The 13,896-nt window shown below is 39.4% G+C and overlaps 1 protein-coding gene across 2 annotated transcripts in view; it reads left to right on the top strand.

Annotated features, from left to right (window-relative positions):
- The window catches only part of notch1b (notch receptor 1b), a 47,610-nt gene extending 34,573 nt beyond the window's left edge, over positions 1-13,037 (top strand). For both annotated transcript variants that reach the window (XM_079871604.1, XM_079871605.1), the window contains exons 20-34: positions 810-963; positions 1,073-1,257; positions 1,456-1,588; positions 2,475-2,732; positions 2,841-2,953; positions 3,631-4,199; positions 4,836-5,270; positions 5,358-5,506; positions 6,406-6,619; positions 6,877-6,967; positions 7,090-7,252; positions 8,615-8,913; positions 9,010-9,157; positions 10,108-10,205; positions 10,351-13,037. In XM_079871604.1, coding sequence (XP_079727730.1) covers positions 810-963; positions 1,073-1,257; positions 1,456-1,588; positions 2,475-2,732; positions 2,841-2,953; positions 3,631-4,199; positions 4,836-5,270; positions 5,358-5,506; positions 6,406-6,619; positions 6,877-6,967; positions 7,090-7,252; positions 8,615-8,913; positions 9,010-9,157; positions 10,108-10,205; positions 10,351-11,670 — 4,329 coding nt within the window. In that variant the 3' untranslated portion in view covers positions 11,671-13,037. The remainder of the gene's footprint in view (positions 1-809; positions 964-1,072; positions 1,258-1,455; positions 1,589-2,474; positions 2,733-2,840; positions 2,954-3,630; positions 4,200-4,835; positions 5,271-5,357; positions 5,507-6,405; positions 6,620-6,876; positions 6,968-7,089; positions 7,253-8,614; positions 8,914-9,009; positions 9,158-10,107; positions 10,206-10,350) is intronic.
- Positions 13,038-13,896: the final 859 nt, after the last annotated feature.

Genomic DNA, 13,896 nt, shown 5'->3' with positions numbered 1-13,896 from the left:
CTTTTGTGAGCTCATCATTTTATAATGAGGACCTGAAATAGATACATTTTATGTCTGCTTTTTAAAACAAAGAAAAGAAGCAATGGGTGGAGGATGCGCCAACAGTTGGAAAGATAAATTCCGATTTGAAGCTTGTGACATTTAAACACACATATCAACCCAATCACTTTATTTAGCCTTTATGTACACTATGTTCGGATTCATCAATTTAAACAAAAGGTGTCTACGAAAACGTAGCTAATAGTTGTTTAGTTATATTGAAATGAAAATATATTCTGTATTATAACTAAAAAATGGCTGAAAATTACTCAAATTAAATGAACATTTAATTTTACACAATATTCACTTAAAAATAGTAAAAAATATATATATTTCTGTTAATTACACTTGTTTTAAGTAGTCGATGCCAGTAACTTAAAACCTGATTGATCTATTAACTCTGTATTGCTTTACAATCATTTTTCATTTGTTAGGATAAGTTAACTAGTTTACTAATGACTAACAACTGGTCTAAGCCATCTAGTTAACTAGATTAGTTGTATGTTAACATAAATTAATGCACTGTGAACTAACATTAACTTGTTTATAAATGTTGTAAAACTATATTGCTCATTGTTAGTTCATGTTAGTTAATGCATTAACTAATGTTAACAAATGAGAGGTAAAGTGTAAACCGATCTATCCTTAATTCATATCAGCAATTTTTTGAACTTTAACAATAAAATAAGATAAGGTTAGATAAAAGAGATTTTAACTCATGCATGTTAAAATGCGAACACTGGACTGAAGACTGAATTCTCGTCTTGCAGGAGCTGGTGAACTGGTGTAAGCCGTCTCCCTGTAAGAATGGAGGTATCTGCAGACAGAGCGGCACTAGGTACAGCTGCCAGTGTCAGACAGGCTGGACTGGTTTATACTGTGATGTCCCCAGCGTTTCTTGCGAGGTGGCCGCCAAACAGCAAGGTAGGTTTGTTTGTATAAAAGAAGATATCTTTGCCACTTACCACACATTTTGGCGAGGGTGTTCAGCGTTTAACCAATCTGGTGGGATGTTTGCTTCTCCCACTTTTAGGTGTAGAGGTGGTGCGGCTGTGTCGTAACTCTGGCCAGTGTCTGGATGCTGGAAACACACACTACTGTCACTGTCAGGCCGGATACACAGGCAGCTACTGTGAGGAGCAGGTGGATGAATGCATTCCCAACCCTTGCCAGAACGGAGCAACCTGCACTGACTACCTGGGTGGCTATTCCTGTGAAGTAAGTAAAGAAAATCTGGTGGTTAGGGAGAGGAATGACTATAGAAGAAGACACTTTAGGTTAATGCCCGCTAAATCACCCTTCTTTGTAAAAGAATTGCTTGTTTGGCAAAGATGGAAGAAACCGCCAAGTAAACAGAAAAAGGCTTGTTTTATGTTTGCCATTAATTCGCCTCGCTCTTTTTCTGGTTTCTTGAAGTGCGTGCCAGGTTATCATGGAGTGAACTGCTCTGATGAGATCAATGAGTGTCTGTCTCAGCCCTGCCAGAACGGGGGCACATGCATCGACCTGATCAATACCTACAAATGCTCCTGTCCCCGGGGAACACAAGGTCGGATATCACTTCCTCTGTTTTGCTCTTTTTGCCCATTCCATACTTCATTAATTAGGTCTTAACTGTTATCAGCAGGCTTAGATGATTCTATTTGATTGATGTAGTCATGCTTAATTACATCTCATAGATGGAGTTTTATTTCATAAAATGGACAGAAACTTTTAAACAGTGTATTATATTACCCAGTTGCATTTAAGTTGTCCTTTCTCTTTGTCTCTAGCTCTGTGATTTTAAGGCATCATAGGAACACTCAAAACAAGAGAAACACCAATATTAATATATATATTGATCTTAATTTTTTTATTTTTAACTTAATTCCTTTCTTTATATTAACATAATTATACTAATAACATTTATAAATAAAATGTATGAAACTTTATAACTATTTTTTTATTTCATTATATTTAATTTTCCATCATATTATAAACCTATAATTAGTTTTACATTTTCTAAAATCAGTTTAATTAATTTTTTTCAGTTTTATTTTTAGGCTTAGAATATCACATTGTTAGCTTAGCAACATGCTAACATCAAATTCTAACATATAACCAACTTGGATTTGAAAAATCAGACAACACCACATATTTACAAACCCATGAAGCATTGCGAATGAAAATCAGAATACAAACGATGTATAAATATGAACCTGTAGTTTTAAAGATGTTGATTATGTATATAGATAATAATAATCTCCATGTCCCTATGGAGAAAAAGGAATGGGATTTTGACTTCCAGAACCCGACTGTTTCACTCTGCCTCTGTATTCCACATCAGTCAGTAATTGGCAGTATACAGCAAGGAGCAACAGAGCCTATATTTACATCTCTGCTAGAGTGTGTTAAAGCAGCTTTTATTACACCTTTGCCCTCCGCTCCTCTCTCAGGTGTGCACTGCGAGATCAACATTGACGACTGCACACCCTTCACTGACCCCATCACCCATGAGCCCAAATGCTTTAACCAGGGCCGCTGCGTGGACCGTGTGGGTGGGTACCACTGCATCTGCCTGGCCGGATACGTGGGGGAACGCTGTGAGGGTGACGTCAATGAATGCTTGTCCAACCCTTGTGACCCCCGTGGCACGCACAGCTGCATCCAGCTCACAAACAACTACCGCTGCGAGTGTCGCACAGGATACACAGGTACAGCACATGCTACTGTGAATCATTTCTTCTTTGATTTAGAGAGTAATGCTACTCTCTGATCCTGGTGTCAAAATGTGTAATAACCTTGTTTGTGTATCCCTACAGGTCAGCGCTGTGACAAAGTGTTTGATGGCTGTAAGGGGAAACCTTGTCGTAATGGAGGCACCTGCGCTGTGGCTAGCAACACTCCTCATGGCTTCATCTGCAAATGTCCACCGGTTGGTCACATTCTCTAATACTTTTAGCCAATGGTCCTTTGAACCAGATTTGCTGCATTTCGATCCTGTTCTCAACTCTTCTGCCTTATTATTTCATATCCATTACACATCATTTTAAATAAAGTTAATTTCATTCTCTACAATCATACACTATCGTTCAAAAGGGCCAGTACAATTTTTATTTATTTAAAGAAATGAATACTTTTATGGAGCCATGATGCATTAAATTGATAAAAAGGGACAGACTTTTTTTTTTTTTTAACAATGTAAGCCTTTACTATAAAAAAAAAATGCTTTTTAAACTTTATATTAATACAATTTTTGTATTATAGTACATAGTTTCCGCAAAAATATTAAGCAGCACAACAGTTTTCAACATTGCTAATAATAATAAATGTTTCTTTAACACCAAATCAGCATATTAGAATGATTCCTGAAGAATCATGTGGCACTAAAGACGCTGGAAATTTAACTTTGCCATCAAACAGATAAATTACATTTTAAAATAGATTCAAATAAAAAAACAGTTGTTTATTATATTTCAAATTGTAATAATATTTCATAATATTACTGTTTTTACTGTATTTGATTGAACAAACTTTTTTAAAAAATCGTACAGAGGTTAAATGGTACTGTAGCCTGCATATTAACATAAAACTTGTGTATGTCTCGTTTAGGGTTTTACAGGCTCAACCTGCGAGTATGACGCTCATGCTTGTGGGAGCCTCCACTGCAAAAATGGCGGTACATGCGTTTCTGGTCACAAGAGCCCTAAATGTCTGTGCACCCCTGCCTTCACTGGTCCTGAGTGCCAGTATCCCACTGAGGGTCACTGCACCACCAATCCCTGCTACAACGGTGGCACGTGCGAGTATATCCCAGAGGCCCCATTCTACCACTGCATCTGTCCTACTGGCTTCAATGGCCTCTTCTGCCACATCTTGGACTACAGCTTCCAAGGCGGCTCTGGTCGAGATGTCACACCTGCTCCAGTGACGAAGAGCTGTGAGATAGCAGAGTGTGAAAACAAGAAGGGCAATAAGATCTGTGACAGTGCATGTAATAATTATGCCTGCGATTGGGATGGAGGGGACTGCTCACTGAACTTCAATGACCCGTGGCAGAACTGTTCGGCCGCGCTACAGTGCTGGCGCTATTTTAATAACGGGAAGTGTGACGAACAATGTCACAACGCTGGATGCCTCTATGATGGATTTGACTGCCAGAGACTGGAGGGCCAGTGCAAGTGAGTGCTATCTGATCATTTGTAACACAAGTTTCAGTGCAAGGTTTCAGTGGGTTTCTTGTTTGAACTTCAAATAGTTTGAAGCTAAAAGGATCATGCTGAAGAGAATTTGTCAGGGAGTTTTAAAACTGTGATTGCAGGTCTGAAAAACAAAAACAAAAAAAAACATAAGCTCAGATATGAAATATTTTTCAGTTAGAATTTTCTATTAAATGATTTTTATTTTATAAGCTTAATTTTTTATTAAATGATTTTTAAAATCCAGTCTTTTTAAAATGGCTATTAAAATTTGTAATATATATATATATATATATATATATTATAAAATTAGAGCCTATGGCCTCGTGGGCAGTGCTCTGACGTGTAGTGTGGTTGCGTTTTGGGCGACCCAAGATTGAGTTCCGGCTCGTGGTCTTTTCCCAACCCCCATCCCCCTCTCTCTCCCACTTCACTTCTTGTCCTCACTCCAGCTATACTCTCCTAATAAAGGCACAAGCTTGTAGTCCAGCCATCAAGACCAGCTTGGGAAAGCTAATAGCCATAAATGGCCATCTAGAAACTTTGTAAAAGCACAATCATAAGCTTTTTATCTTTGTTTTCCATGCCATTTCTAAACTCTGCTCTCCTCTCTCATAGTCCACTCTACGACCAGTATTGCAAAGACCACTATTTAGATGGCCACTGTGACCAGGGCTGCAATAATGCAGAGTGCGAATGGGACGGGCTGGACTGTGCCAACAACATACCCGAGAAGTTAGCTGCTGGACTACTGGTTGTGGTGGTCCACATTATGCCCGAGCAGCTCCGAAACAACTCCTTTGGATTTCTGCGAGAGCTCAGCAGAGTGCTCCACACCAACGTCGTTTTCCGGCGCGACAGCAAGGGAGAGGAAATGATCTACCCGTATTACGGCAACGAGCAGGAGCTAAGGAAGCACAACATCAAACGATCACTAGATGGCTGGAACGGTGCTTCTAGCAACGTCATGAGCTCGGTAAAAAGCGGTATTTACAATATAGTAGTGGAAGGAGGGAGAAAACGCAGAGAACTGGACGAGATGCAGATCAAAGGGTACGTATGCTACAACTGAGCCCTCATCTGCTTTAAAAATATGTTTTAATATAAATCAATAAAAATCATGCTTTTGATTTCCATCAGCTCTGTGGTATACTTGGAGATAGACAACCGCCAGTGCTACCAGCAAACCTCCGAGTGCTTCCAGAATGCGAACGATGTGGCTGCTTTCCTCGGAGCCCTAGCTTCCAGCGGCAATCTGAATATGCCTTACGTCATCGAGGCCGTCACAAGTGAGTGTTTGGCACGAGTATTGTCGTGTGCCTCACGTCTTCCCATAATGCCCTTAATCAAGACTAGGCCTCACATCTTACTGCATGTATTCAGTAGCAACCCCCCTCCCCAACCTTTAACCCCACCGCCTCCTACCGCGGATTACAGGGATCACTTTGAAGTTTGTGCGTTTCTTCCTTATAACAATGAAGCAAATGTTCTTTGTGCATTAGACAGACTAAGCAATCAATGCGGCAGTCTGAGGGCAGATCCACTGGCTCCAGGCACCGAAAATAGCTAATTGATGCAAATCATGTCAACTCATTTGGCCCAACAAGACACTCTCACATACATGCATATCACCCATACATGGCATGAATCTAAAATGATGGGGGGCTGCTGCAACCTTAACCTTGTTGAATGTACCAGACTTAATGCATCTCCAAGGGTTTAGGTGAGCAGAGTTTATCATTTCAAAATCGTTAGTGGAGAGAGCTTGAAAAAAGAGAGGAGAAAAATTGATCGGGAGTGTGCTAGAAGTTGGGAGTCTTTGTTATCTCGAAAATCCTAATAAATCCTTCGTCTTTACAGCTTAAAGTGTGCGCGGTAATTTGAAGTTCATTAATCCCTCCCTTTTTTTCCCTTAAAGAAGAACGGGTAAAGTTGTCTCCTGGTACCCTGGGCTGAGAAAGGGGAGAGGAGGTGTTCTTTCTTTTCTCTTTTTTCTATCCTCCTCCTTTTCTTATTTGCCAGCTCCTTCTTTTTGATGAGAAGCGGTTAGCAATTCTGATTAACACGAACGCGTGCCTCGCTCTAGTTTGTCTGTCCATCTCCAGCGATTTGTGCCTCATCGTTGCATGAGGAACATATTCGTGTCCCTTTTGTGGGTCTGACATGTCAACTGTGCTTCCTGTGGCAGGTAAGATTGATGGACCCTCGCCCATAGAGCTCTATCCGGTCTACGTGGTTCTGGCAGGACTGGCACTGCTGGCCTTTGTCGGCGTGGGAATGGTCGCTTCCCGTAAACGCCGTCGTGAACATGGTCAACTTTGGTTTCCGGAGGGATTCAAGACTAGCGAGCCCAGCAAGAAGAAGAGGAGGGAGCCAGTCGGCGAAGACTCTGTTGGTCTGAGGTGGGTTCGCTGCGTCATCTTCCGATATCAAGTTTGAAGGGACAAATTATGATGGAGGACAACTATTTCATTTGAAGTTATGATCATTTGTTGAGTTTAATTTAATTGACTAGTTCTAGAAAGAAAGTGGAGCCTGATAATCAGTGACAGTTTTTTGGTGTTAGAGCACAATCTTTAAGTTAGTTTTGCTGGGATGTAGTAAAGTGCAAAAAAAAAGTTATTTCAGCATGTCTAATGAGTTATTTTTCTGAAAACAGGCCACTTAAGAACTGTTCAGACATTTCATTAATGGATGACAACCAGAATGAATGGGGAGAGGAGGAACCATCAGACACCAAACGCTTCAGGGTGAGCAGAGCAACAGAAAGCGCTAACATTTACATAGAAGTGAATTTAAAAAGCCTCTTACAATGAATATTCTTGCATTAATTAATACAATTAATTACATTTTTCAATCACTCCTCTTTTAGTCTGAGGAACAGGCGATTCTTGATTTAGATGATCAGCCAGATCACCGGCAGTGGACGCAGCAGCACTTAGACGCAGCCGATCTGCGAATCCCATCCATCGCTCCCACACCCCCTCAGGGCGAGATCGAGAGCGACTGCATGGACGTCAATGCCCGAGGACCAGGTTAGGCATTGTTGTATAATAATAATAAAAAAAAGATTCCCCCATGTAATAATGATTTTGTTATTGGGTTTGCTGTTTTTTCAAAAACAATAGAACAGTAATTATAATGTGAATTTAATTAGAATTATTTTTGAATATGTTTCTATTTATTTATAATAAAATGTTATTAATTCATTCAAATTTAAATAACATTTTTAAATTATATCTTTCTATAACATTTATTATTAAACAATTTGATTATAATATGTTAACATATATATATATATATATACACACACACACACACACACACACGAGAACTGGACCCTAATCTAAAATGTGGCCTCATTGATCAGATAATTAAGTAGTTAACTATTAGATTTTACATATCTTTGCAGGGAAATCATTTTAATTATTTAGCTAACACAGATATGGAGATATTCATTCAAATGTTTTATGAGAACTCAACCTGCTTAAAATTCTGGATTGTGGATTACACCTGTTCCTCGGTTTGCACATAGTGTGTGTGCGCGTTGTCGAGTGCTGGGATGAGGAACTGAATTGAGCTCTAAGTAGGAGTTAATTCTCAAGGCCCTGAGGGAAAAGGAATCCACTTCAAAGGCTCTGACTGAAAGATGTAAACCCCGGGGGACTGAGCACTTTTTTACCAGTCTTAACGATTCATCCTGTGATATTCTGCTTACATGTGTTTTGCTAATTAAAACTCTTTATGAAATGCTCTTCTCTTTCTATAAGCACCAATATACCCCTGACAACACTTTAAGATAGTCAAAGGCAACATTCTTTTGGTATCTCTTTGCAAGCTGTTTTTCCTTTTTTTCCTCTTTGTGTGGATTGATGTTTTTAAATCGACCAAATCAGGCCTGATTTGGGAATAGCTATTCTTTTGAAGCCGTGAAGCCCCTGTCGAAGTCAGAAAAGAAAGCAGCTTCTCAGAGGTGATAATACTCAGTTTTACCAGCGGTTGAAATTTCAAAGTGTGGCCCGCGTCCCTGAGCTTTACCAAACCGCCGCGCTTGATTACAATCCGTTATCGAAGCGATCTGGGGTGATTGAGAATGGCAGCACGTCAAATCCTACTTCGATTTGTTTGTTTCTTTGCCGTTGCTTTGGTCCATCACTTTAAGGAAAAGATTTCTTCAGATTGCCGTCAGACTACTCAAAGGAAAGTTTTTTGGCCCTTCAATGGAGTTTCATTGGTCTCAGGTTTTTCTCTTTAAACTGTTTAGTAGAAATAACAATGAGAACTGGGGGGCTTCATGGAATTTAGAATTTGAAAAATGAAAGTCTCCTTTGTATAAAGCATCAGCTACATAAATAAATGTAAAGGTAATAGACCTTCACTCTTTTTTTCCTCTCTAGATGGCTTTACTCCTCTCATGATCGCATCCTGTAGTGGAGGAGGGCTAGAAACAGGGAACAGCGAGGAAGAGGAGGATGCTTCAGCAAACGTCATCAATGACTTCATCTACCAAGGCGCCAACCTTCACAACCAGACAGACCGTACGGGTGAGACGGCTCTACACCTGGCTGCCCGCTATGCCCGCTCGGATGCTGCCAAAAGGCTCCTGGAGGCCAGTGCAGATGCCAACATCCAGGACAATATGGGACGGACTCCATTACACGCTGCTGTGGCAGCAGATGCACAAGGAGTCTTCCAGGTATGTGAACCAGCACTGCATAAAGAAATACAGGTTTAATATTCTGTATTTCCATCGACTGATTCCTAAGCATGTTAACCTTTGTCCCTTATGCAGATTTTGATACGGAACCGTGCCACAGACTTAGATGCCCGCATGCATGATGGCACCACACCTCTGATACTGGCAGCAAGACTGGCGGTCGAGGGTATGGTGGAGGAACTCATCAACTGCCATGCTGATGTCAATGCCATTGATGATTTTGGTATGACTATTACACTGCCTTACATGCACTTGTCTTAAAAATCTGATCTAAAGGTTCATTTTAAAATGCTTGTAAATAATTTAGCTGACAAAGAAAAATTGTGCTCATGAATTTATAAATAAATAAATACATACATACATTATTAATAATAGTAATAATAATAATAATTAATGTAAAAAATTATTAATATTATTATTACTTAATGTATTAAATCAGAAAACAGCCCAGGTAAACCAGTTGGCACCTCATGAAGTTGCTTGAGATAAGATAAGATACATGTATATCTAAGATAAACCGTTTTAAAAAATATGGGTCATTAAGATTTTTTATTAAATAATTTTTGAATGCATTAAATTGCTATATATATATATATATATATATATATATATATATATATATATAATGCTGTTTTTCTGAACTTTCTATATTCGAAAGAATCCTGAAAAAGATCATGGGTTCCACAAAAAATATTTAAAAAGCACAACTGTTTTCAACATTGATAATAATAAGAAATGTTTATTGAGCAGCAAATAAGCATAATAGAATGATTTCTGAAGGAACATGTGACACTGAAGACTGCTGAAAATTCAGTATTGCCATGGTAGGAATAAATTACATGTTAAAATGTATTAAAATAAAAAAGAAAACCATTTTAAATTGTAGTAATATTTCACAATATTACTGCTTTTACTGTATTTTTTAATCAAATACTGTAAATGCAGCCTTGGTGACGATAAGAGAGTTTAAAGAAAAACCTAATTTAATTGAATTTAAGTTTTTTGTTTTTTATCTATTAATTTTGATGACTTAACCATTATTCTAAAATAAAAGATAATAATTAAAGTTCAGTCCAAACATTTTACTGTTAATGTATAAACTATGGCAAGATAAATGTCAGATTTATCAATGTTGTTTTTCACATGCTAAAGCACTTTCTGTTTGTGCTGCAGGTAAATCTGCTCTTCACTGGGCAGCAGCTGTGAACAACGTAGAAGCGGCGATGGTGTTGCTTAAGAATGGAGCAAATAAAGATATGCAGAACAATAAGGTAAGCAGCTCTTGCTTTTCTTTAATCACAAATAATGCTTTGTGTTATTGTAGACATTCGCATTATACTCAGATTAACAGCATAGCACAAATCCATTGTCATTTTCAAAATGCTTTTGGCTGACCAATTCTTTTCCCACGTTCAGGAGGAGACTCCTCTATTCTTGGCAGCAAGAGAAGGAAGTTACGAGACTGCTAAAGTTCTGCTCGAGCATTTTGCCAATCGGGAGATCACCGACCATATGGATCGGCTCCCACGGGATATCGCTCAGGACAGAATGCATCACGACATCGTGCGGCTCATCGACGAATATAACCTGGTCCGCAGCCCTCCCATGCACAGCGCCCCCCTCTGCACCACCCTCTCCCCACCTCTCTGCTCTCCCAACGCCTTCATGGGTGGCATGAAGCCCTTACAAAGTAAGAAGCCCCGCAAGCCCAGCGCAAAAGGCATCGGTTGCAAGGATGGCAAAGACATGAAAGTCAAGAAGAAGAAGACACAGGATGGAAAGGGACATTTGCTAGACAGCTCGGCCGTGCTCTCGCCGGTGGATTCCTTGGAGTCGCCCCACGGGTACATATCTGATGTCGCCTCCCCACCCCTAATGACATCACCCTTCCAGCAATCGCCCTCCATGTCGCTTAATCACTTACAAGGCATCTCCGATACCCACATGAGCGTCAACCATCTAGGCATGGGCAACAAGCAGGACCTGGCCCACATACAGTTCGATCCGTTACCCCCACGTCTCACCCATCTGCCAGTGGCCGGTTCTAACGGCTCAAACGTCATGAACGGCCAATGCGAATGGCTTGGACGGATGCACGCTAGTATGGGTCCTCAAAATCAATTCGCAGCCATGAGGAACGCCTCAGGTCAGGCCAACCTTCACCAATCCGGCCTGATGACGTCTCTCCACAATGGCCGCCCCGCTACCCTGTCTCAGATTTTGAACTATCAAAGCCTGCAGAACGCGCACCTCACCGCTCAGCCGCATCTAATGCAGCAGATGCAGCAGAACATGCAACAGAGAGCGCAGCAGACAGGCGTCCAGCTGCAGCACCAGAGCACCAATCCACCCAGTGGCGTGAGCCAGAACTTCATCGGCGGTGAGCTGGGTGGCCCGGAGCTCCAGCAGAGCGCAGGGAACAGCATGCCCATCCACACCATAATCCCCCAGGAGACCCAGTTGCTAAACCCGTCCTCTCTGGGCCCCAGCATGGCGGGCACGCAGTTCCTGACACCACCTTCCCAGCACAGTTACTCAAACGCCATGGACGCCAACACCCCCAGCCACCAACTCCAAGTGCCTGACCACCCTTTCCTCACGCCGTCTCCAGGTTCACCGGACCAGTGGTCCAGCTCGTCGCCCCATTCCAACATGTCTGACTGGTCGGAGGGCATTTCCAGTCCTCCCACCAGTATGCAGTCGCAAATCGGACACATACCGGAGCAATTCAAATAGAACAATAAATTGGAAAAAAAAAATTAAGGAACACTCCATAAGCCTGCTTACTGAAGGGTCATTAAAATGCCTCTTGTACTAACCATATTTTTTTTATTTATTGATATTTTGTTATTTATACTTTTTTTCACCATTTATTTTTACATTTGGGCAAAATAAATTATCTTGAAGAAGAAGGTAAATTTTTATAATGCAATGCTATTGACCTCGATACACTGTACTCAAATGTACACACTGGGTATTTATTGGTCTTAATATGCCTGTTTTTTGTTCTTTTTGTTTTTTTTAGTTAATCGATCATTTTTTAAAATTGATTTACACCTAATATTGTATAAATTTGTAAAAAAAAAGTTATTGTACGGGCATTTTAGAGAGCACGTTTTTATTCAACAAACTTCAGTGTTAAAGTAGATTTATGTTGTCTGAAACAAGCTGCTTTTCCGTTATGATTGAATTTCTTACGCGTTACGTCGTCTGACATTTGTTTTGGTTAGGTTCTGATTTGTGTGTGTGTTACAAGATTTATACTACAAATAAGTAGTGGTTTTATAATTGAACATTTGTATAGTTCAAAGTGATTTTGCTCTTTCTTTCGTTCTCTCTTTCTTGTATATTAAATTCATGCAAAAAGCAGATTTCTTAATGTCCACTGTGAATGTGGATGTGAAAGTGAGGATCTGAGCTACTTACAGGAAATACTTAATATTGACTTGTTTGAAACAGGTGCCAATATTAAGTGATCTGTATCTTTCCTCCCAATTTTGTAGAACTGGTCACGTGGCCAAAAGTGTCTGGGGTTTTATGGAGGTGTTTCAAATTGAACAACTCTTTACTGTACTTCCAGTTTTGTATCTTCGTTTGAGCCTATGGCTAATGTAAATAGATATATTGTATGCGTTTGTCATGTAAACAGGATTTTGTTTCAGAAATCTTAAGTGTGCCATGGAAATTTGAAATATTTTAATGCTACGTAGTTATGTTTTCTATACGCAGAACGTCTATATATATTTTTTCTCAGTATCACTGGGGTAGAGATGAGTATAATAAATGTAGGCTATACTCACAAATCACTAGAGGATATGCCATATAAAATAACACAATTAGATGATTTATGACTCACTATTGACCACCAATAGTTTTCCACAAAGTTAAAAGGTCCCAATAACGGGCTGTGTCATGTATCCTCTTTAAGCCATCAGTACTTAAGTGTTCATCAGCTTTGAACCGCACTGAGTATACAATATCTGTAAATGTTACATATCTGCAAATGTGTAGTTTACATGCAGAGTATTTTCTGTCAGTTCTACTGTCTGTACAAGTTTCTTTGCATAATAAAAGATACCTATGTGTATTCAGATTTCAGTCTCCTTTGTTGTATTTCTCTGTCTTTCTTCCAATAGCACTTTATTTTTATGCCTATTTAGCTTATTTATCAAGTGTATTTCTTTCACACTTTAGCTTGAGTTATATCAAAGGTCAAAGCCTTTATAGACAGCAACTCAAAACAGATATATCCAAAGTTATCATTGCAATAAAAAGTTGGGTTTGAATATCAAAGAAAATTGTTGATTTTTTTCTTATTGTATTTTTATGACTAATATTTATATACTAGGGGCTGCTAATGGTTTTATATCATTGGCCTGTCAACAGCGCCATCTGCTGCTGAGAGCTGAGAGGAAAAATGCCATCGCTGAACTAAAGCGGCCAGTCTTCAAATGTCTACTTTAAGTTAAGTATGTACTCATTTTGTGAGGCTCAGCTATAAAAATTTTGTTACACATTGAATTCTTTCTGCATTGAATTATTCAAAATCCTCCAAATCTAATGAGGGATCACACAGACCTTGAAGTTTGGGGATAGGCGGGTTCGTTGTGAACAAGAATTATTAATTAATTAAAATAAAAAATAGCAGAATATTAATGAAATAATACTGATAATAATTTATGCTGATGATTCTTGAGGCAACTCTTCAAAATACTAGAATTTGATTAATTGTTTTTCTGACTATAGCCTACCACCACTTAAAAGTCAGCTTGAAACGGAAGTTGTGATAGTCTTTTCTACTTATATCTGAGTGAAATGGCTTCTTAAAGGTATAGTGGAGGATTTTTTACTTCCGGGTGGATCACCTATACTATTGGTCCTCCTAATTGTCAATCATTCTGGTGAATCAATCAAACTTGTTCAAAAAGGGGAGAGGGCGGGTCTTATCTAAAATTTGGAAAG

The sequence above is a fragment of the Squalius cephalus genome (genome assembly GCF_949319135.1).
Source record: "Squalius cephalus genome assembly, chromosome: 5".
Classification (NCBI taxonomy): domain Eukaryota; kingdom Metazoa; phylum Chordata; class Actinopteri; order Cypriniformes; family Leuciscidae; genus Squalius; species Squalius cephalus.
This window is presented reverse-complemented; position numbering and strand designations above follow the sequence as displayed.